Source organism: Carcharodon carcharias, chromosome 32 (assembly GCF_017639515.1).
Source record: "Carcharodon carcharias isolate sCarCar2 chromosome 32, sCarCar2.pri, whole genome shotgun sequence".
NCBI lineage: Eukaryota > Metazoa > Chordata > Chondrichthyes > Lamniformes > Lamnidae > Carcharodon > Carcharodon carcharias.
This window is the reverse complement of record NC_054498.1, coordinates 20,216,903-20,240,165: the sequence shown is the minus strand read 5'-3', so window position 1 is coordinate 20,240,165 and position 23,263 is coordinate 20,216,903. Positions and strand designations below refer to the sequence as shown.

Below are 23,263 nucleotides of genomic sequence, written 5' to 3'. Positions count from 1 at the left end.
TTTCAACCTAACCCTGGCGCACACCAGGGAGTGATCTGTATTGCGGCCAGCTAAAAGTGTTGAGAAATGCTGTTAAGAATCATGCCTAGTGATGACCAGGTCCAGTTACTGCCAATGCCTAGATCTTGAATGTCTCCAGGACAGCTTGTGGCCTGGTTTGTTTTGAAGGAAAGTGATAATTACACAAAGTTTGTGGTGGCAGCAAAGCTGAAACAGTCACTGATCATTTTCATTTATCATTCCCAAGCCATGATGCCCAAAACCAGAGATCTATGCCCACTCTTGCATTGCTATCCCCTAGCGGTTAAAGATGTTCTGTTTTAGGGATTCTGTTGATAACAGTGTCAATCTCCTTGAGAAACTAAAAACAAAAAAACTGCGGATGCTGGAAATCCAAAACAAAAACAGAATTACCTGGAAAAACTCAGCAGGTCTGGCAGCATCGGCGGAGAAGAAAAGAGTTGACGTTTCGAGTCCTCATGACCCTTCGACAGAACTTGAGTTCGAGTCCAGGAAAGAGCTGAAATATAAGCTGGTTTAAGGTGTGTGTGTGGGGGGGCGGAGAGATAGAGAGACAGAGAGGTGGAGGGGGTTGGTGTGGTTGTAGCGACAAACAAGCAGTGATAGAAGCAGATCATCAAAAGATGTCAACAACAATAGTACAATAGAACACATAGGTGTTAAAGTTAAAGTTGGTGATATTATCTAAACGAATGTGCTAATTAAGAATGGATGGTAGGGCACTCAAGGTATAGCTCTAGTGGGTTTTTTTTTATTTTATATAATGGAAATAGGTGGGAAAAGGAAAATCTTTATAATTTATTGGGAAAAAAAAGAAGGGGGAAACAGAAAGGGGGTGGGGATGGGGGAGGGGACTCACGACCTAAAGTTGTTGAATTCAATATTCAGTCCGGAAGGCTGTAAAGTCCCTAGTCGGAAGATGAGGTGTTGTTCCTCCAGTTTGCGTTGGGCTTCACTGGAACAATGCAGCAAGCCAAGGACAGACATGTGGGCAAGAGAGCAGGGTGGAGTGTTAAAATGGCAAGCGACAGGGAGGTTTGGGTCATTCTTGCAGACAGACCGCAGGTGTTCTGCAAAGCGGTCGCCCAGTTTACGTTTGGTCTCTCCAATGTAGAGGAGACCACATTGGGAGCAACGAATGCAGTAGACTAAGTTGGGGGAAATGCAAGTGAAATGCTGCTTCACTTGAAAGGAGTGTTTGGGTCCTTGGACGGTGAGGAGAGAGGAAGTGAAGGGGCAGGTGTTGAATCTTTTGCGTGGGCGAGGGGTTGTGCCATAGGAGGGGGTTGAGGAGTAGGGGGTGATGGAGGAGTGGACCAGGGTGTCCCGGAGGGAGCGATCCCTACGGAATGCCGATAAGGGGGGTGAAGGGAAGATGTGTTTGGTAGTGGCATCATGCTGGAGTTGGCGGAAATGGCGGAGGATGATCCTTTGAATGCGGAGGCTGGTGGGGTGATAAGTGAGGACAAGGGGGACCCTATCATGTTTCTGGGAGGGAGGAGAAGGAGTGAGGGCGGATGCGCGGGAGATGGGCCGGACACGGTTGAGGGCCCTGTCAACGACCGTGGGTGGAAAACCTCGGTTAAGGAAGAAGGAGGACATGTCAGAGGAACTGTTTTTGAATGTAGCATCATCGGAACAGATGCGACGGAGGCGAAGGAACTGAGAGAATGGGATGGAGTCCTTACAGGAAGTGGGGTGTGAGGAGCTGTAGTCGAGATAGCTGTGGATGTCGGTGGGTTTGTAATGGATATTGGTGGACAGTCTATCACCAGAGATTGAGACAGAGAGGTCAAGGAAGGGAAGGGAAGTGTCAGAGATGGACCACGTGAAAATGATGGAGGGGTGGAGATTGGAAGCAAAATTAATAAATTTTTCCAAGTCCTGACGAGAGCATGAAGCAGCACCAAAGTAATCATCGATGTACCGGAGAAAGAGTTGTGGAAGGGGGCCGGAGTAGGACTGCAACAAGGAATGTTCCACATACTCCATAAAGAGACAGGCATAGCTGGGGCCCATGCGGGTACCCATAGCCACACCTTTTATTTGGAGGAAGTGAGAGGAGTTGAAGGAGAAATTGTTCAGCGTGAGAACAAGTTCAGCCAGACGGAGGAGAGTAGTGGTGGATGGGGATTGTTTGGGCCTCTATTCGAAGAAGAAGCTAAGGGCCCTCAGACCATCCTGGTGGGGGATGGAGGTGTAGAGGGATTGGACGTCCATGGTGAAGAGGAAGCGGTAGGGGCCAGGGAACTGGAAATTATTGATGTGACGTAAGGTGTCAGAGGAATCACGGATGTAGGTGGGAAGGGACTGGACAAGGGGAGAGAGAAGGGAGTCAAGATAACGAGAAATGAGTTCTGTGGGGCAGGAGCAAGCTGAGACGATCGGTCTACCGGGGCAGTTCTGTTTGTGGATTTTGGGTAGGAGATAGAAGCGGGCCGTCCGAGGTTGGGCAACTATCAGGTTGGAAGCTGTGGGAGGGAGATCCCCAGAGGAGATGAGGTCAGTGACAGTCCTGGAAACAGTGGCTTGATGTTCAGTGGTGGGGTCATGGTCCAGGGAGAGGTAGGAGGAAGTGTCAACTCCTCTCACTTCCTCCAAATAAAAGGTGTGGCTATGGGTACCCGCATGGGCCCCAGCTATGCCTGTCTCTTTATGGGGTATGTGGAACATTCCTTGTTGCAGTCCTACTCCGGCCCCCTTCCACAACTCTTTCTCCGGTACATCGATGATTACTTTGGTGCTGCTTCATGCTCTCGTCAGGACTTGGAAAAATTTATTAATTTTGCTTCCAATCTCCACCCCTCCATCATTTTCACGTGGTCCATCTCTGACACTTCCCTTCCCTTCCTTGACCTCTCTGTCTCAATCTCTGGTGATAGACTGTCCACCAATATCCATTACAAACCCACCGACACCCACAGCTATCTCGACTACAGCTCCTCACACCCCACTTCCTGTAAGGACTCCATCCCATTCTCTCAGTTCCTTCGCCTCCGTCGCATCTGTTCCGATGATGCTACATTCAAAAACAGTTCCTCTGACATGTCCTCCTTCTTCCTTAACCGAGGTTTTCCACCCACGGTCGTTGACAGGGCCCTCAACCGTGTCCGGCCCATCTCCCGCGCATCCGCCCTCACTCCTTCTCCTCCCTCCCAGAAACATGATAGGGTCCCCCTTGTCCTCACTTATCACCCCACCAGCCTCCGCATTCAAAGGATCATCCTCCGCCATTTCCGCCAACTCCAGCATGATGCCACTACCAAACACATCTTCCCTTCACCCCCCTTATCGGCATTCCGTAGGGATCGCTCCCTCCGGGACACCCTGGTCCACTCCTCCATCACCCCCTACTCCTCAACCCCCTCCTATGGCACAACCCCTTGCCCACGCAAAAGATTCAACACCTGCCCCTTCACTTCCTCTCTCCTCACCGTCCAAGGACCCAAACACTCCTTTCAAGTGAAGCAGCATTTCACTTGCATTTCCCCCAACTTAGTCTACTGCATTCGTTGCTCCCAATGTGGTCTCCTCTACATTGGAGAGACCAAACGTAAACTGGGCGACCGCTTTGCAGAACACCTGCGGTCTGTCTGCAAGAATGACCCAAACCTCCCTGTCGCTTGCCATTTTAACACTCCACCCTGCTCTCTTGCCCACATGTCTGTCCTTGGCTTGCTGCATTGTTCCAGTGAAGCCCAACGCAAACTGGAGGAACAACACCTCATCTTCCGACTAGGGACTTTACAGCCTTCCGGACTGAATATTGAATTCAACAACTTTAGGTCGTGAGTCCCCTCCCCCATCCCCACCCCCTTTCTGTTTCCCCCTTCTTTTTTTTCCCAATAAATTATAAAGATTTTCCTTTTCCCACCTATTTCCATTATATAAAATAAAAAAAAACCCACTAGAGCTATACCTTGAGTGCCCTACCATCCATTCTTAATTAGCACATTCGTTTAGATAATATCACCAACTTTAACTTTAACACCTATGTGTTCTATTGTACTATTGTTGTTGACATCTTTTGATGATCTGCTTCTATCACTGCTTGTTTGTCGCTACAACCACACCAACCCCCTCCACCTCTCTGTCTCTCTATCTCTCCGCCCCCCACACACACACCTTAAACCAGCTTATATTTCAGCTCTTTCCTGGACTCGAACTCAAGTTCTGTCGAAGGGTCATGAGGACTCGAAACGTCAACTCTTTTCTTCTCCGCCGATGCTGCCAGACCTGCTGAGTTTTTCCAGGTAATTCTGTTTTTGTCCTTGAGAAACTAGTCTGTCGTCTTTGTGAAGCAGTGTTGGTGCATAGATACTCATTAGGTTAACTGGTCCTGTTTGAGTTGAGAGGCAGTTGGAGAGAAAACACTCAACCATTTGTGGGGAGTTCCATCATCGAAAGCAGAGTTCCCTCTGAACTCTCCCCCTGCCAGATGAAAGTGTAATGTTTTTTTCCAGTGATCCACTCATTCTCTTGTAGGGAAGCTACATCAATCAAGCCTATCAAGTTTCATGTTGATTTGTTGTCTTGTGTGCGTTATTGACCAACTGCATGTCATCCATCAGTCCGGTGCACGTGATCCTGATGTTCCAGCTTGCTGATCGAAGGGCTGACATCTTTTTTCATTTGCCCTGGTGTGATGGATTTGGTCCAGTAGGTGAGCAGAGACTCTATGATCCAAGCACCCAGTGAATCAGATGGACTTTGGTGGGTCAGCACCTTAAAAGTCAGACTGCCTGACTTGGTGAATGGAGGCTGACTAGTGGAACATAATGAATGCCCCACCGCCAGTTGCACCTGTTGTCTACACCAATCAAGTTGGGCTTATTGCTTGTGATTGCTGTGCCCCAAGTTGTATTAACGCTGTATAGCAAAGTTGGAGTATCCTCTCCAGGGTACAAGTCAGGGCAAAATTTATTAAGATCATGGGCTGCCCAAATGTCAGGATGCCACTCTCTGCCTCCCTGGTTGAGTGCAAAGGAATGCAGAGCACTATATTCTGCACTGGCTTTCTTGCAGGAGTTGCCAGAAAGAAACATGTTTAGACACCAATGATCCTTTGGGCTCCACTCCCGATTTTTTATCACAAAATTACTCCCTTAGTCTTTGACTCTCTCCAGGTAGCCCCAAGGCGGTGGAGCTATTTGCCCACAGCTGGGAGTTGGTTCATGACAGCCAGGGCGTGTCCACAGAGTGAGCACCTGGGGGGACAAACCTCCTCTGAGCTCCTCAGAAGCTTTAACCTGAGGCCACAAGGGACCTGGTTTATGTGTGTCGTCCTGAGGAGACACAGCAGAGGACTTGCGGATAGAGAGGCTGTGTACTGACAGGAGAGACTTCCACATTTGGCTCTCCCTTTGGCATTGCTGCTAGCCAGCAGTGTGGACTGAAAATAAGCAAACTAGCACAAAAAACAGCAGCACAGCAATACTCTCCACTCACACAATAGACCCATTATAATGACCTGCTGGACAAATTTTAAATGTACTTATCTCATTACTCACCTCATCAACCAATGTCTAGCTCTCTGTTATCACCAATTGCTGGGCTGGCACAGTCTCCAGAACCAAAGAATAGTCCATAGGTCGACATGCTTCGCTTCAATAAGATTTTGACTAGTCAATTAAATATTTCTACGTGGTACATCAAGGCCAAACGTGTCTGAGCTTGAACAGTTCATAACCAACAGTTCCAACTGTATACACCCCATTGTGCTTCCCCTGCTAACTCCTTCTGCCTCCCTGCCCCAAGAACAATTAACGACTGGAACAATCTTTCACAAATGTTCACCTCCATGCTCCCCTAAGGATTCATTTAAGAAAAATCTGTTGAACTTTTTAAGTTAATATCACCATCGACTGCACTCATTGTCTACCAGCAGGGTAGGAGGTGAACAAAGTCTATTCCATAATTGGCCCTATTCCACCTTCCACTTTTTGTTTTGATGTGCAGTAAAATATTTTACTATGTTGCTTGGTAATTTGATTTCATAGTTTCTCTTTGCCTTCCTAATTGTTTTTTGATGTGTTCTAATATCTGTGCATTCTTTCTCATCATGTATCGTCCGAACAGATGGAGAAATGATGAGAAGGGAACAGAGTCCTTATACAGGAAGCAGGGTTTGAAGAAGAGTAGGCAAGGTCCCATTGGGAGTTATTGGGCTTATGGTGAACACTGGTATCGCACCCTATTTCCCCAATGCTGCTTTGCTTATCTACTGGAAATCCAAGCTCCTAATATTTCTTCAGGGATGGGGACCACAATGAAACTTTGCCAACATCACCATGACTGGACTTCACATAGTCGAAACTCAAAATAATCAGCACAGGCCAAGAATTTCTGTTTTGTATGCAATTACATTCGTGAATTATTTTGCTCAGTTTGCTGCTCAAACTCATTTCATTATCTGCAAACAAAATCTGCCACAGACATGTTGGGCAGAGTTTCAAAATGTAACTCTTAAAAACTTAAATAGAATAAGGAATATTTTTTAATGTAAGAGTGGTAACTTTGTGTATTGCAGCTTTATTAATACAGCAGAAATGGGTTTATCACAAAAAATAAGCATTTTTAATCAGATTCAGTCCACCTGGCTTGAGTAACTCAATATTAAATAACTGAAAATGACTAAAAAAATATACAGAACACTTTATACTAGATTCACTGGTGTACAATAGTCAGTTTCTGGTAAATTAAAAAATATTTAAAAGCTTTTAAAATGTGTCCTTGAGCCTAAAAAACTATCTTAATTTTTAAATATGCGCAAGTAGCAGAACTCGTCATGGTAATGAATTCAATCTGGGGTGTGGCCAGTTTTGTGGTTAGGGTCAGTTTGCAGCACAATGATTTCTTAATTGAACGTAAAAGCCCATCTTCAACAGCAGAATAGAGGCAGCTTTTGATCTTTAAAGCAATGACATTTAAACAGCTTTTCAATGAGTTGGCAAAATGGAAGACGACATTTTGAAATCAATTTTAATTAAAGGGGATGGCAGTGAACAATGAAATCTCATGCCCAACCTTACTAGCAGCTTTCGATTAAAAAAAAAAGACAATACTCTGTGGTCTGAACAAAAATACTCAATAAATAGAAAAATTGGAATGCCACTAAAGAGAGCAAATTATAGATTTCAACTGAAAGTTATGATGCAAAATTGCAGCACATTTAAATGACAATTTAGAGCAGTTGTTTACACAGCAGTTATGGGTAGATTCTGTGCGCTGGAGTTGGTTTTGCAAGATGGTGACTCAATCTTGATCCCGCACTCTTCGACAGATTTCACTGGTGAACTCAGAGCATTTAGAATTGCCTCCAAGATCTTTGGTCAGCACCTGTAAAGAGATCAATATGGCTTAGACTGGATGAGATAAATAGGAAGAATTGCTGTGGTCTGATGTTCTCGGTCATTACAATATCTGTTGTGCCCCGGTGGAAGGTACCCACCAGATCAAACTTTCAATAGGAAATCTAACAAATTCGATTTGGTAAGAAAAGCAGCACATCATTTGATTCCAGACTAACTTATCAAAAACGATGGTAGTCACTCTAGTTAACTATAAGCTCTAAAGGGAAAAGAGGTTTCCAGTCATGTCAACCAAAGCTAAAATTCTGCAGCCTTTAACTTGGAAAACAACTTTTATTGTATTCATAGTCTGTAACATAGCAAAATATTCCAAGGCACTTCATAGAACGCAGGGTCAAACAGGATGTAGAGGCTGCAAACAGCCTGGTTCAGCTCAAAACAATGGCCAAGAAGGAGAATGGAATCAGTGGTTGGGGAGCAGAGTTCATGGTGGGGACCAATGACTATGCCTTAGGTCTTCCCAATAGTTAACTGAAGTAAAGTTCAGCTCATCCAGGACTGGATGTCCCTGTTACGATGTGGCAGGTGATATATGTGCCAAGCAGACCAAATCCACAAGGGAAACTTGGCCACAAAATTACAACAGTTTTGCAATTTATATTTATTACGAGACCATTTGTGCACTGAATTCAGAAGTAGTGAGTAGAGATTTTAAAAATTAAATTGAAACATCAAAAGAATTCAAACACAAACATAAGATTAGTTACTTGATATTACAACAAATCCCCAAATTCCTAATTAACCTGACCCCCAACCATACACTCCCTTTAAGGCAAAAGTCCAAAATGGATTTTTAATTTAAATAAGCAATCCAGCAAGGTTACCACAGCACCCACTTGACAGTGGAATTCCAAAGGCTTTTAACAACTTTAGTTACTGGACACAGACTTCTGCAAAAGTGGCTAAAGGCTGTTTCCCCAAGGCTGCTTTACACAGTGTACCTTTCAAAATGTTACACGGCCACCCCCTACATAACCTTCCATCCTTCTTTATATATGCTTCTCGCTCTCTCTCTCTCTTCTGTGTAAAATCCCATTGTTCTACATGTCTTCAGAAATTTACTTTTCTCATAATATAAAAATCTTTCATGTTGCCAATATGGTCAGTACTTTAGGGAAAAATAAATGTTATGCTTAGCTTTATCTTAGTTGTAAACATCCTACCGTCCCTTTGAAAATCCAATAACCCCTTCATTATCTAAAAATGCAAATTTCATTCACATTTACCCTGTAGAACCCTCATCCTAGCTTATCCATCTCCATTTCAAGTCTGCTTTACACCTAACTCTTAATTTCAACCTTGCTATCTGACTCTAATTCAATTAAATCAATCACACAGGCAGAACCATCCACACTCACCCATAAACCTATTATTAAAAATATTATAGTTTTGTGACATCCCAGTGATCTGACAGGGGCACTGGAAGGGATGAGAGAGGTGGTGGTGAGGTAGAATTGGGTGTCCTCAGCATACATGTGGAATGTGAAGTTGTGTTTTGGATGCTGTTGCTGGGGATGGCAGTAACTAGACGAGAATTAGGAGGGGGCAAAGATAGATCCCCGGGGGACTACAGGCATAACAGGTGGGTGCAGAAAGAGAAACCATTGCAGGAGACTCCTAGACCACAACTAGTTAGGTAAGAGTAGAATCAGGCAAGGTAGTCACACTGAGCTGTACAGTGGAAGAGCGTTGTTGGAGAAGGAGGGATGCCAAATATGTCAAAGGCTACAGTGAGGGCAAGAAGGATGAGGGGTGAAAATATTCACAACCAGAGTGAATGACACTTGTAATTTTAATGAGAACATTCCAGTGCAAAGGCAGGAGTGGAAATCTGATTGAGATTTAATGTTTGATTTATTATTCAGAAGGTATCAAATTGAGTTTTTGAGGTGAGGGTGATTTTTAGCAATTGAAATCCTTTTTTTTTTAAAACAATGTTCAAGCTGGATATTCAACCAGAAGTGTTAATGGAGGAAAAACTCATCTTAACATTGAAATCTGTTGGGCTGTTGAAAAGCAGCAAAACCAGATGGTGCTATGAAGAAACAATGGGTAACATTTTCTAGTAAAATGGAGAGAGGCCTTGATGAAGTTACACAGAACTCAATGGGGCTGGTCAGTAAACAATGACCAGGAAGTTTGCCAGCTAGAAGTTTGAGATTTGATCTATCCAACCAATCACTGCGGTCTCCATGTGGTGCAATTTACTGAAAGGAGGTTTAAGTGAAATCGTGCAGGCTTTAACTTCAAGTTTTAAACAATACTATGATCTATCACCAGTTATCATGTTCTAAGGCTATCATCGATAGGTCAACAGGGTGATGCAACATTCTGTCCACCAATGAAATGAAAAAGGCATAAAAGAAGCTGTTAAAGTAATTTCGTTACTGCAGACGAGGAACGAACCCAGCTGATCATGGAAGAAGACATGCAGCTTAGGGAACCAATCGAGGAGAATGGCTGTCAAGAGGAAACTCAATTCATCTTCAGAAGAATATCAGCTCAGTGCTCAGAATTAGATGTTTAAAGGGAGCTGACTCATCTTCAGAATATTTAAGAGGAAATCTAAAGTTTTGACATCTGAAGAAATTATCTTTATTAGATGGTGCATCATAAAGGAAGAAGAGTTATGCTGGATAAATACAACACTTTTTTCTGATTGTTCTGCCTTTTTATAACAGCAGATTCTTCATCACGACAAAGCAAGAATACACAAACCAAGGCCTTTGAAACCTCCTACAAGTGAAAAATTTAAGCCTGTAAGCATGACATATATATCCTATTGTCCAGATATACTGTATATATGGTTATACTGTAATTATAGCTGCTGCGTGTAGAGGTTGCTGCTGCACTTGTTTGAGTCTCAGTGCCCTAGGGAACTATCGAATGACGCTCCAACTTCACCAACTGCCGTGAGTTTTACTATTTAACTGGACTTACTAAACTTCAATAAAGGACAGAATGTACTTTTCTTTTAAAATTGCAACCTTGTATCTTAGTCCAATTATTCCTACTTTTAGTCTCTCTTCACTCCACGTGATGCACTCCACATCAATTAAACTATATACAAAAGCAGCTAACTTAAAATACAAGATAAACTGCAGCCATGTCACTGACATCAGAAACATAGTCTTTACTTTCTGACAATCTAACACATGGGACATCATTTAATTACAGCCCCGCTTTCATTCCGAACCCAAATGAATATAAGAGTTAAATGCAGTCAGCTCTCACCCAGGACAGGAGTGCCACAGTTGATCCATCCCACCATTGGTTTTAGGCTGGCGGGGAAAAGCATGAATAAGGCACAGCGATAATCCCCTTGACACTGTATAGCCCAAGAACCTTTGACTCGACGTTGGTATGCAAACAATGGCCAGTTGGTGAGGTACCAAGAAAGGTCACCAGTTCTCCTGGAAGTGCTCCCCAATACAGAACAGTGAATGGAAAGAAAATAATGAGTAGGTTGGGGTGGAGGGCAAATCTCAAAAGAGGAGCATAATATCCATCCCAAATGAGACTAGCAACCTAACAAGGTTTGTATTTTCAAACTAAAGATAGATTTGAGGAAAGCAGAACAAGTATCAGGAAATAGAAACCTTCAAATTTCATAAGAACATAAGAAATAGAAGCAGCAGTAGCCCATTCAACCTCTCAATCCTGCTCCACCACTGAACATGATCTTGGCTGATCTACTTAACTCCAACTTCTTGCACTATCTTGATATCCCTTAATTGCCTTATTATCCAAAAATCTATTAATCTTTGTATCCAATATTTTCAATGCCTTAGCAGCCATAGTTCTCTGGGGTAGGAAAGCTCAAAGACCCGTGAAACATTGAGTAAAGAAATGTCTCATCTGTGTCCTAAATGGCTGTGCCCTTATTCTGAGACTGTGACCAGGCTCTAGACTCCCCAGCCAGGGGAAACATCCTCTCAGCATCTACCCAATCAAACACATCATTCGGTGGATGCTGGGTGCGTGTTTTCGTTGGTCGGGGAGTCTAGAACTAAGGGGTCAGTCTCGAGCAGTCAGTCAGAAATGTTGCAGCCTGACTCTACTGCACACAACATTCTTCCCATCTCAAGTAAGATGCCACTGCAAATCTTAGCACTTTCCACCCATGTCAACCTCATGCCGTCTCACTAGACCAATTTCAAACAAAGTGTGCATCTGTTGGGACTTGAGGCAATATTGTCCCAAGTATATTATCCCAGAAGCCCTAGAGTCAGCATAGACATTCATCCCTATCACTGAAAAACAGCCAGCTACATACGAACATATGAATTAAGAGGAGTCAGCCACTCAGCCCTTCAAGCCTGCTCTGCCATTCAATAAAACCATGGCTGATCTGATTTCAACCTCAGCTCCTAAAATAGAACCCTCCCTTCCTGCTGCCTTAGAGAGATATTTGAACATGAGGATGAGAAATTTAAAATTAAAGTGTCGGCATATGCCAGACAGCATGAGGTAATGGCTGAGGGGAACTTAGTGCAGGCCAGGATACAGATAGCAGAGCAATGAGTTCATTTATGGAGGGCAAGATAATGAATGGCTGGCTAAGAGAGCAATGAAATAGTTGAGACTGGATGCAACAAAAGTATGGGTGAGGGTTTCATCAGCAGATATGGTGAGCTGGGGTGGAGACAGGTGATGTTATGGAGATGGAAGTAGGTGGTCTTTGCAATGGACAAAGTATGGGGTCAGCAACTCAACTCAGGATCAAAACAAGATGCTGAGATTGCAACAGTTTGTTTCAGCCTGAAACAGTAAACAAGTAGAGGGTGAAATCGGTGGCTATGGAATAAAGTTTGTGGCAGAAGCTATAGATAATGACTTTGGTCCTTCCAATGCTTAACTGAAGAAAATTGTACAGAACTGGATATTTGACAAGCAGTTTAATGATGAGGCAGTGGAGGGAATTAAGAGAAGTGGTTACAAGGTTGAGTTGGGTGCCATTGCTCTGCATGTGGAACCTGACACCAATTCTTCCAACGACGTCATCAATGGGCAGCAAGTAGATGAGAAACAAGGAGCCAAAGATAGATCCTTAGGGTATGTCAGAGGAGAAGAGTGGACGGTTGCACACTTTCCTCCATCTACTTTGCTCATTCACTTAACCTATCAATGTCCCCTATAATACCAATGAGGTGTTATAATTATTTGGACAGACTAGAGAAGCGGGGATTGTTTGGCTTAGAGCAAGAAAGACTAAGAAATTTTATAGGGGTGGTTAAAATCATGACAGAGTAAATAAAGGGAAAGGTTTCTACTGGCTGAAAAGTTGATAAACAGAGGGAGCAGGTTTCAGATGATTAGCAAAAAAGCCGATGGCAACATGAAGAAAAACTCCTTTTAAATGCAATCAGTGGCTTGAATTTGAAATATACTGCCTGATAAGCGAAGGAGGGTGCAGATTCCATAGTTGCTTTAAAAAACGAATTGGATAAATATTTGACGGAGAAAATATTGCAGGTATATGGGGAAAGCATGGGGGAGCGGGACTGACTCGATTACTTTTCAAAGAGCCTGTGTAGGCTCAGTCAGCCTTCTGTGCTAGACTATTATGTGCAAAGATGCTGGGGGCAGGGGTGGGATCCAGATAAGGCAACAAATGACTAAACCACTTCTGCACCGTATACACAAAAGTTTGTGCCTCTTGGGCTTGAGCTACCAGAATCATTTCAGTATGCCCAACAAGACTATTCTTCTAATACTTCCAGTGGCAGAAGAATCCGTAACCAGAGGGCACAGGTTTAAGATGAGTAACAAAAGAACCAGAGGGTAGCACCAGGAAAAGTGTCATTACACAACAAGCTGGAATGTGATCCAGATTGCACTGCCCTGAGAGGGCGATGGAAGCTACTCCAATAACTTTCAAAAGAGAATTGGACAAATTCTCGAAGGGGAAAACTTTGTAGGGCTCTGGAGAAAGAGCAGGACTAATTAAATAGCTTTTTCCAAGGGCTGGCGCAGGCATAATGGCCTGGCTATCTCTCACTATGCAATATAATTTAATGATTCAGCTCTGATTCTCTGTTACAGCTTCTGGAGAAAGCGATATGTATTTACATAGCACATTTTACAACATCGGAACATTCTAAAGTGCTTTACAGCCAATGAAGTACTTTTGAAGTGTATTCACTGTTGTAATGTAGGAATTGCAGCAGCTAATTTCCACACAGTAAACTCCCACAAACAGCAATGTGACAACTAGATCATCAGTTTTAGTGATCTTAAATGAGGGATAAATATTAACCAAGACACTGAGGAGAACTCCCATGCTCCTCTTTGAAATAGTGCCATGGGATCTTTTATATCCACTTGAGGGAGCAGACGTTTAATGTTTCATCTGAAAGGCGGCATCGCAGACAATGCAGAACTTGCTCAGTGCTAGATGACATGCTAGACAAGTGCGACTCTCAGATTTGGGAGTATAGTGAAGTGAAGCTGTTGGGGTGTAAATCAAATTTCTAAGTGTTCAGCTGTCGCGAAAGGATCAGGAAATCCTGATTTATTTTTAAACATATTCTTACTGTGCCTACCTTTCCATCCTTAATTGTTTCAAAGCAGGCAGCTTCTATTTTTTTAGCTGGACTGTGGAGTTCCATGTGTCGCAACATCATTACAGCACTTAACAGGAGGGCTGTGGGATTTGCCAAATCCAACCCAGCGATGTCTGGTGCAGTACCATGAACCTGAGCAAGGGGGAAAGAGCAGTGGACAATGAGCAACATGCGATTCTGGTGCAGCAGATTCAAATATTTACACAAACTTCTCTAATTCTTTACAAATTGAAGGAAAATTATTTGGTTGCATTGCATAAATCCAATCCAAATAACTTGGATCGTTACACTGTGAGGAGATGGTGGCATAGGGGTATTGACATTAGACTTGTAATTAAGAGGCCCAGACTAATGCTTTGGAGGGAAAAAAAAAAGCACTGGAAAAACTCAGCAGGTCTGGCAGCATCTATGAAGAATGAAACAGAGTTAACGTTTCAAGTTCAACGTTTCAGAGCTGAAGATGCTTTGGGGACATGGGTTCAAATCCCATCATGGAAGCTGGTGGAATTTAAATTCAATTAATTAATCAAATCTGCTATTGAAAGCTAGTCTCAGTAATGATGACCATGAAACTATCATCAACTGTCGTAACAATCCATCCGGTTCACTATGTCCTTTTGGGAAGGAAATCTGCTGCCCTTACCTGGTCTGGCCTATATGACTCCAGAGCCCACAGCAATGTGGTTGACTCCTAACCACCCTCTGAAATGGCCTAGCAAGTCACTCAGTTCAAAGGCAAAAAATGCATGGTGTTGCTGGTGACGCCCATATCTCAAGAAAGAATAAAAAAGGCTAAACACAGTTCTCCTGTGGGCAGGCACAGGAAGTGCCAGGCAAACACAGCAGTGCCAAGTATAGCCAGCTATCCAGCCTTGATCAAAGGTTCCATTCTCAGCCTGCGCTGAATTAGCAATATAGGGTTAATCTCAGCAGGTCAGGGCTCCTGATCCTAATAGTCAGTCAGCAATTTCTGGGAGAACATAAGGGGACAGGAGTAAGCCATTCAGCCCCTCAAGCCTATTCTGCCATTTCATTACATCATGACTGATCTGGACCTCTCAATCTTCCATATTTTTCCCAGACTCTCATGGCAGATGTATCAGCAGCTTCCGCCTTAGCTTTGTACCCTTACTCCTCTGGCACCTTCTCCTTTGATCATCTTGTTCCATCCCTCTCACCTCTTATTTAAAAACCTTGTTCCTTAGCGTCCATCCAAGTGCCAATTTTTCACTAAGATAGCTTCACTGCTTCCCTCCCTCAGCCTCTGCATTGAGCAACTTCTCACCCTCAAATGATTTCAACTTCCAAAATCATGCTCTCCCTCCTGATCTCACTGTCCTCTTATCCTTCCTTAACTTCCCTCTACATGTAAACTCCACAACCCATAGTCACGAGCACCCTTTTGATCTTGCTATCTCACTTGGCCTCATGTTGAGTCTAATGTCTATTGTTTTTATGTGCCTCACCGTAGATAAGAACTCTTTCCCAATTCAAGCTGCACCTTCAGAATTTCAACAGCCTAACCCTCAGGCCCCAATTCACCACAATATTTGTACAGCTGGCTTGCTTAACTATACTCTAACCTCCATTTATGATGCTCTAGTCCCCAGTAAAACCATTACTCTATCTCAACTTGGGCATTCCCTCTGGTTCTGCTCTCATCTTCACTCCCTTAATTCGAAGGAACACAGACTTGATATGGTGGACAACATGCTTAACCATCAACTGCCAGGTCAGGCTGGACCACATAAAGCAGTATCAGGGTCCTACTCTTGGCTGCGTACTATTCCTGGAAAGCAAAGATAGCCCCTGGTTTCTTTTCTGTTACAGCAAAAGATCTTCTTAAACCTCTCTTCCATGTCCTCCGCCCTCACCTCTAACAAGTGCAATCAGCTTCTATCACTTAGATTGAGACCATTTGATCAATTGCTTCTGCCACATCCTTCCTGTTCACTAGCCCATTGGACCAAACTTCCTCTAAAGTTCCCTCTCGCCCCACCGTAGCCTTGAATTCACATTGTGTTCTCTCAGCTCAATTTGTCCACAAGACCACCCACCGTTAGTGGGCCTCAGTCATTGTTGCAGGCAGGCCAGGGATTGCAAAAGCTGAGTGGAGTCAGGAGCAAGGCTGGAGAGGCTATAAAGGGGCAGGATTGCCTCCATTTGCACACCCTGCCCTTCCCCAACCCACCGAACCAGCAGGTATCCGGTGCAGAGGCTTTTTGACTGTGGTTTGTGGCAGTAGCCAGCAGGTCCTGGAGTCCCTCTGGCCTGTAGCAGCAGTAGGGTTTCTATTCTTGTTTCCAGGTGCCAGTTTCCGAGACTCAGGGCTACATTTGTCCTATTAGAATATCCAAATCTGGAAATTGAGGTGGGTGCAGGTTAAGTCTGGGGGTGATCCACCTGAATATTGCCAAGAATGGGCGGAGAGGGAAAAGTAAACAATGAGTCCTCTAAGTACATAGCTCCATTTGAGATCTACTGGATCTCGAATGAATGTTTTTTCAATTCAAAATGCACGATTGTGCAAAATACAACTTTTAAAAGATCATTTTAATATTGCTGCGCGATACAACTCATCTTACAGACTCAAAGATTGCGACTCCATTTGCCCCAATGTTCCCACTTGGTGTAACTCCCAGTCCTCCAATTAGTCCAGCACAAAGATCACTGAAACACAGAAAAGAAAACTCAAGGTAACATTTAGCGAGCCCGCCACCACCCGGCAACCGCGCTCAGAGCCTGTTACCACCCGGCAACCGCGCTCAGAGCCTGTTACCACCCGGCAACCGCGCTCAGAGCCTGTTACCACCCGGCAACCGCGCTCAGAGCCTGTTACCACCCGGCAACCGCGCTCAGAGCCTGTTACCACCCGGCAACTGTGCAGAGGAACACTAGAAAATCACAAGTACACAGTTATTGCCAACACAACTTTATATCTGTTGTAAACAGCAACATTAAATTTAGCATGAACTAATGCTCTACTAGTTTCTATCAGCTTAAGTGAGCTCAAGATTTATTATACCCATTAACATACAAACATACAAGTTGGGAGCAGGAGTAGGCCACTCGGTCCCTTGAGCCTGCTCTGCCATTCAATAAGATCATGGCTGATCCGATTTCAACCTCAACTCCACATTCCCACCTACCTTGACAATCTTTCACCCCCTAGCTTATCAAGGATCTATCTACCTCTGTCTTAAAAATGTTCAAAAACTCTGCTTCCAATGCCTTTTGAGGAAGAGTTCCACGGACACAATTCTCAGAAAATTTCTCATCTCTGTCCTAAATGGGCGACCCCTTGTTTTTAAACAGTGACCCCATCACCCCCAGCACTAGATTCTCCCACAACAGGAAACATCTTCTCCAGATCAAGACTCCAAAGGATCTTATGTTTCAATCATGTTGCCTCTTACTCTTCTAAACTCCTCTGGATACAAGCTTAACCTGTGCAACCTTGCCTCCCAACACCTGGAATGGGCGAGTTGTCTTAACTTAAGGAATCAGCTGTGTCTCAGTGGGTAGCCCTCGTGTCTTTGAGTCAGAAGGTTTTGGGTTCAGGCTGACAGTGCAGGACTGTCCTGGAGTGTCAGAAATGTCAGCTTTTGGATGAGACGTTGCTGCACTGTCAGAGGTTCAGACTTTCGGATGTGATATTAAATCATGGCCCTGTCTGCCCTCTCAAGTGGACGTTAAAGATCCCATGGCACTACTTGAAGGGGAGTAGAGAAGTTCTCCCTCATGACCTGGCCAATACTGATCCCTCAATTAACACCAACAGATTACCTGGTCATTACTTCACTGTTGTTTGAGGAATCCTGCAATGCACAAATTGGCCACAGCTTTTCCTATTTTATCTGACTGCAAAATGCTTTGGGACATCCGAGGTTGTAAGGGATGCTACACAATGAAAAGCCTTTTTCTTTTAAAGCAGCTATTTGTTAATGCTGTGACAATAAATGCTTTTTCCCTTTTCCCAAAACTTCCAATTGAAATTGAAAATGATAATATATGGTGACAATCTAGAACTTCTTCAGTGATGATGTTCTGTCATGGCAGAGCTAGGTACTGAACCCAAAGTAGATTCGCTTAGCCAAGCTATTGCTTTGTCTGCCACGGGCAAAGCTCCAGATGATGATATGGTCCTGCCTGAACTGATCAAACATGGGAAACCAGCACTCCTGCAGCATCTGCATAAACCTCTCTGGCTCTGTTGGAGGGAGGGGGGCAGTGCCTCAGGATGTGTGTGATGTAAAGATTGTGACCCTGCAGAAGAACAAGGACGACCACAGCAACCATCGAGGCATCTCTCCGATGAGCACTAGGGGGCAAATATTTGCGGCTGTTGCCCGTCAGGCTGCAGATCTTGAGTTGAGTTAACTCATCTGTCCAGAGTCCCAGTTTGGTTTCAGAACTGGAAGATTCTCAACTGACAAGATTTTCTCAGTCCAGCAGCTGCAAAAGAAATGCGACAAACAAAGGAGGCCACTATATACTGCCTTCTTCAATCTCACCAATACATTTAACCATGTAAGCAGAGATGGCCTATTTAATATGCTGCAGAAAATTGGCTGCCTGCTGAAGCTGCTCAGCACAATCTCCTCTTTCCATGACAATATCACGGGGCAACATGAGACCCTTTGAGATCCGCAATGGGGTCAAACAGGATTGTGTTCTGGCACCAACACCATTTGGCATATTCTTCACTTTGCTGCTGTCATATGCCTTCAGGGCATCGACAGAGGGCATAGATAACAGAACTGATGGAAAGCTGTTCAGCCTTCCTCACCTGAAATCCAAGACAAAAAGTACACCATGTCATCTTCAGGGAGTTGCTCTATGTTGACAATGCCGCACTAACATTCCATACTTAGGAACGCCTGCAGCGGCAAGTGGACAGACTCTCTCACGCAGTAAAGAGTTCGTTTCACTATCGGGGAGACGAACATCATGGTCCAGGATGTTGCCATACTGCCATCTATCAGCATTGACAAGGTGAAGCTGGAGCTTGTTGACAGCTTCACATATTTATACTCCACAATCACCAGCAATCTGTCACTTGATGTTGACATCAACACGCATCACAAAAGCTTCAACAGTTATGTCCAAGTAAGACAGCGTGGAACGGCAACCTGACCGAGAACACCAAACTGTGAGTCTACCAAGCCTGCAGCCTCAGTACACTCCTCCTGGGCAACATATGCCAGGTAGGAGAAAAGGCTGAACAGTTTTGCCCTTTGCTGTCTCTGGATGTCTTGGCAGGACAAGGTCACCAACCCAGAGGTTCTAGAGCATGCTAATTCCAACAGCATACACTTATTGCTAAGCTAATGATTAACATTTGATTGTTAATTGGATGGGCGACGACCGTATACCGAAAGTCCTTCTGTACAGTGAACTGGCCACTGGGTCATGGCCTCTTGGGTGTCCATACCTCCCTTAAAAAGACATCTGCAAACGAGATATGAAGATAACAGATATTGACACTGACCACTGGGAGACAATAGGCCATGACCTTTGAGGCTGACCATTTGGAAGGGCATTGGAAGAGGTGAGCAGAAACAAAATGCTCAGCTGGCCCAGAAACAGAGTCCAGCGAATCCTGCACCTTCTCAGCCCACTGTCTTCCTCCACTGAAAATGCAGCAGAGGCTCCTGAGCCACACCAGGCGATGCTAACCACGGTTGACCACCACGGTGCAAATCATCATCTTATGAGACAGAAGGCTGCCACAATGGTGATAGTACCTGGACATAGCACATTGTAACCGTGGCAAACTACTTCAGGAAATGTCCTCACATATCCACAATCCCAATCTCAAGAATGAGGCTTGAGCTGAGGCCAGGAACTACCAGATACGAGAGGAAGAGCACGCACAAACTTTACAGAAGGACAAGCTTCCACCTGGTATACTAACCTTAAAATATCACCATAGAGGTTTGGCATTACAAGGACATCAAACTGTGATGGGTCCTGCACCATCTGACAGAAGGAACAGAGTTTTATCAAACATTTTAAGCGACCATATCTGGCATTTATGGCTTCCATTTTATGAAAAAATCAACGAGCTATAAAATAGATAATTTCATAATGCTAACACTTACATTAAGACAGACTGTATCCAAGTACATTTCTGTAAACTTGATATCTTTACAATTTTCTGCTGCCTCTCTACATTTTCTCAGGAAAAGTCCATCTGACATTCGCCTGAAACACACATGTACAAGGTATTAAAGTGCAGGTTTATCTACAGAGCTAATAAGCTTCAGCCCCTACTTATAATTCCAGAGGTGAACACATAAGCCACTCTCAAAAGCGGTGCATAGTTTTAACAGAGTGAGAATGCAGCTCTGCGAATGTACACATTGCTGATATTCACCTGCTTCTGGCTGCAGGTGAAAACCAAACAGGAGACTTCACATAACTTCAAACTATTAATCCTACTATCAGAAAAGAAAACAGTACATATTAATGTCCCCTAGTTGTTAAACATTTACAATACGCTAGTGAATTTATTTTATTAACTTGCAGGGTGCAAGGGTCGCTAGCTAGGCCATTATTTGTTGCCCATCCCTAATTGCCCTTAAGAAGGTGGTGGTGAAGGGACAGCCACAGTGAGGTTAGGGAGAGAGTTTGAAGGTTTAACCAAAAGGCAAGGAACAGTTGAAATATTCCAAGCCTGGATGGTGTGTGGCTTGGAGGGGAACTTGCAGTTGGAGAGGTTCCCGTGCCTCTGCTATCCTGATCTGCTAAGTGGTAGAGGTTTAGAAGGTGCTATCAAAGGAGCACTAGCAAGTTTCTGCAAGGCATCTTTGTATTTGGTACACACTGCTGCCACTGTGCATAAGTGATGAAGGGAGTGTACGTTTAAGGTGAAAGCAAAATACTGCAGTGCTTGAGATCTAAAATAAAAACAAAGCGCTGGAAAAGCTCAGCCGTTCTAGCAGCATCTGTGGAGAATGAAACAGACTTAATGTTTCGAGTCCAACATTACTTCGAAATGGCATGTTTAAAGAATTCATTCATGGGATGTGGGCATTGCTGGCTAGGCTGGCATTTATTGCCCATCCTTAATTGCCCTTGAGGTGGTGGTGGAGAGCTGCCTTCTTGAACCATTGCAGTCCATTGCAGTGTAGGTAAACCCACAATGCTGTTAGGGAATTCCAGGATTTTGATCCCGTGACAGTGAAGGAACGGTGATATATTTCCAAGTCAAGATGGTGTGTGACTTAGAGGGGGAACTTCCAGGTGGTGGTGTTCCCATGCATCTGCTGCCCTTGTTTTTCTAGATGGCAGTGGTCGTGGGTTTGAAAGGTGCTGTGTAAGGAGCGTTGGTGAGTTCCTGTAGTGCATCTTGTAGATGGCACACACTGCTGGCACTGAGGGAGTGACTGTTTGTGGATGGGGTGCCAATCAAGCAGGCTGCTTTGTCCTGGATGGTGTTAAGCTTCAAGTGTTGTTGGAGCTGCACTCATCCCGGCAAGTGGAGAGTATTCCATCGCACTCCTGACTTCTGCCTTGTGGATGGTGGACAGGCTTTGGAGAGTCAGGAGGTGAGTTACACGCCACAGGATTCCTAACCTCTGACCTGCTCTTGTGGCCACAGTAATTATATGGCTAGTCCAGTTCAGTTTATGGTCAATGGTGACCCCCAGGATGTTGATAGTGGGGGATTCAGTGAGGGAATGTAATTGAATGTCAAGGAGCAATGGCTTGATTCTCTCTTGTTGGAGATGGTCTTTCCCTGGCACTTGTGTGGCATGAATGTTAATTGCCACTTGTCAGCCCAAGCCTGGATATTGTCCAGGTCTTGCTGCATTTGGACATGGACTGATTCAGTATCTGAGGAGTCGCGAATGGTGAACATTGTGCAATTATCAGCGAACATCCCCACTTCTGACCTTATAATGGAAAGAAGGTCATTGATGAAGCAGCTGAAGATGGTTAGGCCGAGGACAATACCGAGGAACTCCTGCAGTGATGTCCTGGGACTAAGATTTGAGCTGAGTGTTGTCGGAGTTGCACGCATCCAGACAAGTAGACAGCATTCCATCACACTCCTGGCTTGTAGATGGTGGATAGGCTGTTGGAGTGAGGACATGAGTTACTCGCTGCAGAATTCCCTGCCTCCAATCTCCTCTTGTAGAGCCAGTATTTGTGTGTCTGGTCAATTATATTTTGTATAATCTGCATCATTATCTCCTCTGCTGCTATACAAGGCATTAGGCAGCTGGAATTTTGGTTGTGACAACTTTGAAAAGGACTAAACACAAGTCAATGGTAAGGAAGCTGGAGCCTTTGCAAGTGTGTGTTCCAATTCCACTTACATGATGTTGGCTTTGTGCACGGCTGTAACTGTGCTCCTCTGATTGTTCCTTGCATACTCAAATGCAAACTCTGCGATGCGCCTGCTGGCATCCTCTGTGATCAGCTTTATACTCTGCACCACCCCATCAACAATCTGCAACACAGGCACAGAGAGTCAGGCAAAGCTTACAAATCACCCACATTAACAGGACAAATCAAAAATGTTGGGGAAAAAACAAAATAGCAGCTGCACCACCAATAGTAACATCTTGACATCCACAAATGACACACCATGAAACATGAAGCAATTCTCCAAGTTCCTACAACCGGGTTTAGTAACTATTCTTAGTAACTATTCACCCATAAAGTTATTCAACTCCGGGGGACTTAATACCTGGAGCTCAATCCTGTGCGCCACTCACGCAAATATAATAGGGTACATTGATAGCAATCATGAGCATTCCCACTCTCCAGCGTACAAGGTGCTGAGGCTACTTCAATAGCATCCTTTTTCAAGATTAGCTAACTCAGCATTGACCAGAAATTAAAACTTCTTGTCTGTGTTGTTTTGGAAGATACAATGCACTTCATATAGACACAGATATTTAAGGAGCTACCTCTGTTCAGTGCAGGAGTATGACATTCAATAATCTGCACTCAGCATCTAATTTGCCCTTCAACACCCCAGCAAGGATAATTAGCAGTGGATGATCAGGGAACTGGTTACTGTGCCCTATTGTTGGAAACACAGCAAAGGTGACAATTCTACCTGGGAGATCAATAAGCTTCAGGCTAGTGTTAAACTCACTTTAACATCTCAACTGGATCTCTTTGACCCTCCCACCAGCTGCCAGATCACCTAAGAGCTATTCACCTCCCGACTTCACTGATGCTGCTCCGAGATGGAATATACCAAGGCAACTTGTCCATTTTCCCTCTGTTTCTCTGGCCAAGCAGCTGAGCCCCAACACCACGTTCCCCAGAGGTAGCAGGCAGTAG

The 23,263-nt window shown here is 44.3% G+C and overlaps 1 protein-coding gene across 2 annotated transcripts in view; it reads right to left on the bottom strand.

Annotated features, from left to right (window-relative positions):
• Window positions 1–6,499: 6,499 nt before the first annotated feature.
• idh3a (isocitrate dehydrogenase (NAD(+)) 3 catalytic subunit alpha) overlaps window positions 6,500–23,263 on the bottom strand; it is a 28,100-nt gene continuing 11,336 nt past the window's right edge. For both annotated transcript variants that reach the window (XM_041178652.1, XM_041178651.1), the window contains 6 exons: window positions 22,285–22,418; window positions 20,062–20,164; window positions 19,875–19,939; window positions 16,543–16,627; window positions 13,937–14,089; window positions 6,500–7,359 (listed from right to left, as the gene is read on the bottom strand). In XM_041178652.1, the coding sequence (XP_041034586.1) occupies window positions 7,276–7,359; window positions 13,937–14,089; window positions 16,543–16,627; window positions 19,875–19,939; window positions 20,062–20,164; window positions 22,285–22,418 (624 nt within the window). In that variant the 3' untranslated portion in view covers window positions 6,500–7,275. The remainder of the gene's footprint in view (window positions 7,360–13,936; window positions 14,090–16,542; window positions 16,628–19,874; window positions 19,940–20,061; window positions 20,165–22,284; window positions 22,419–23,263) is intronic.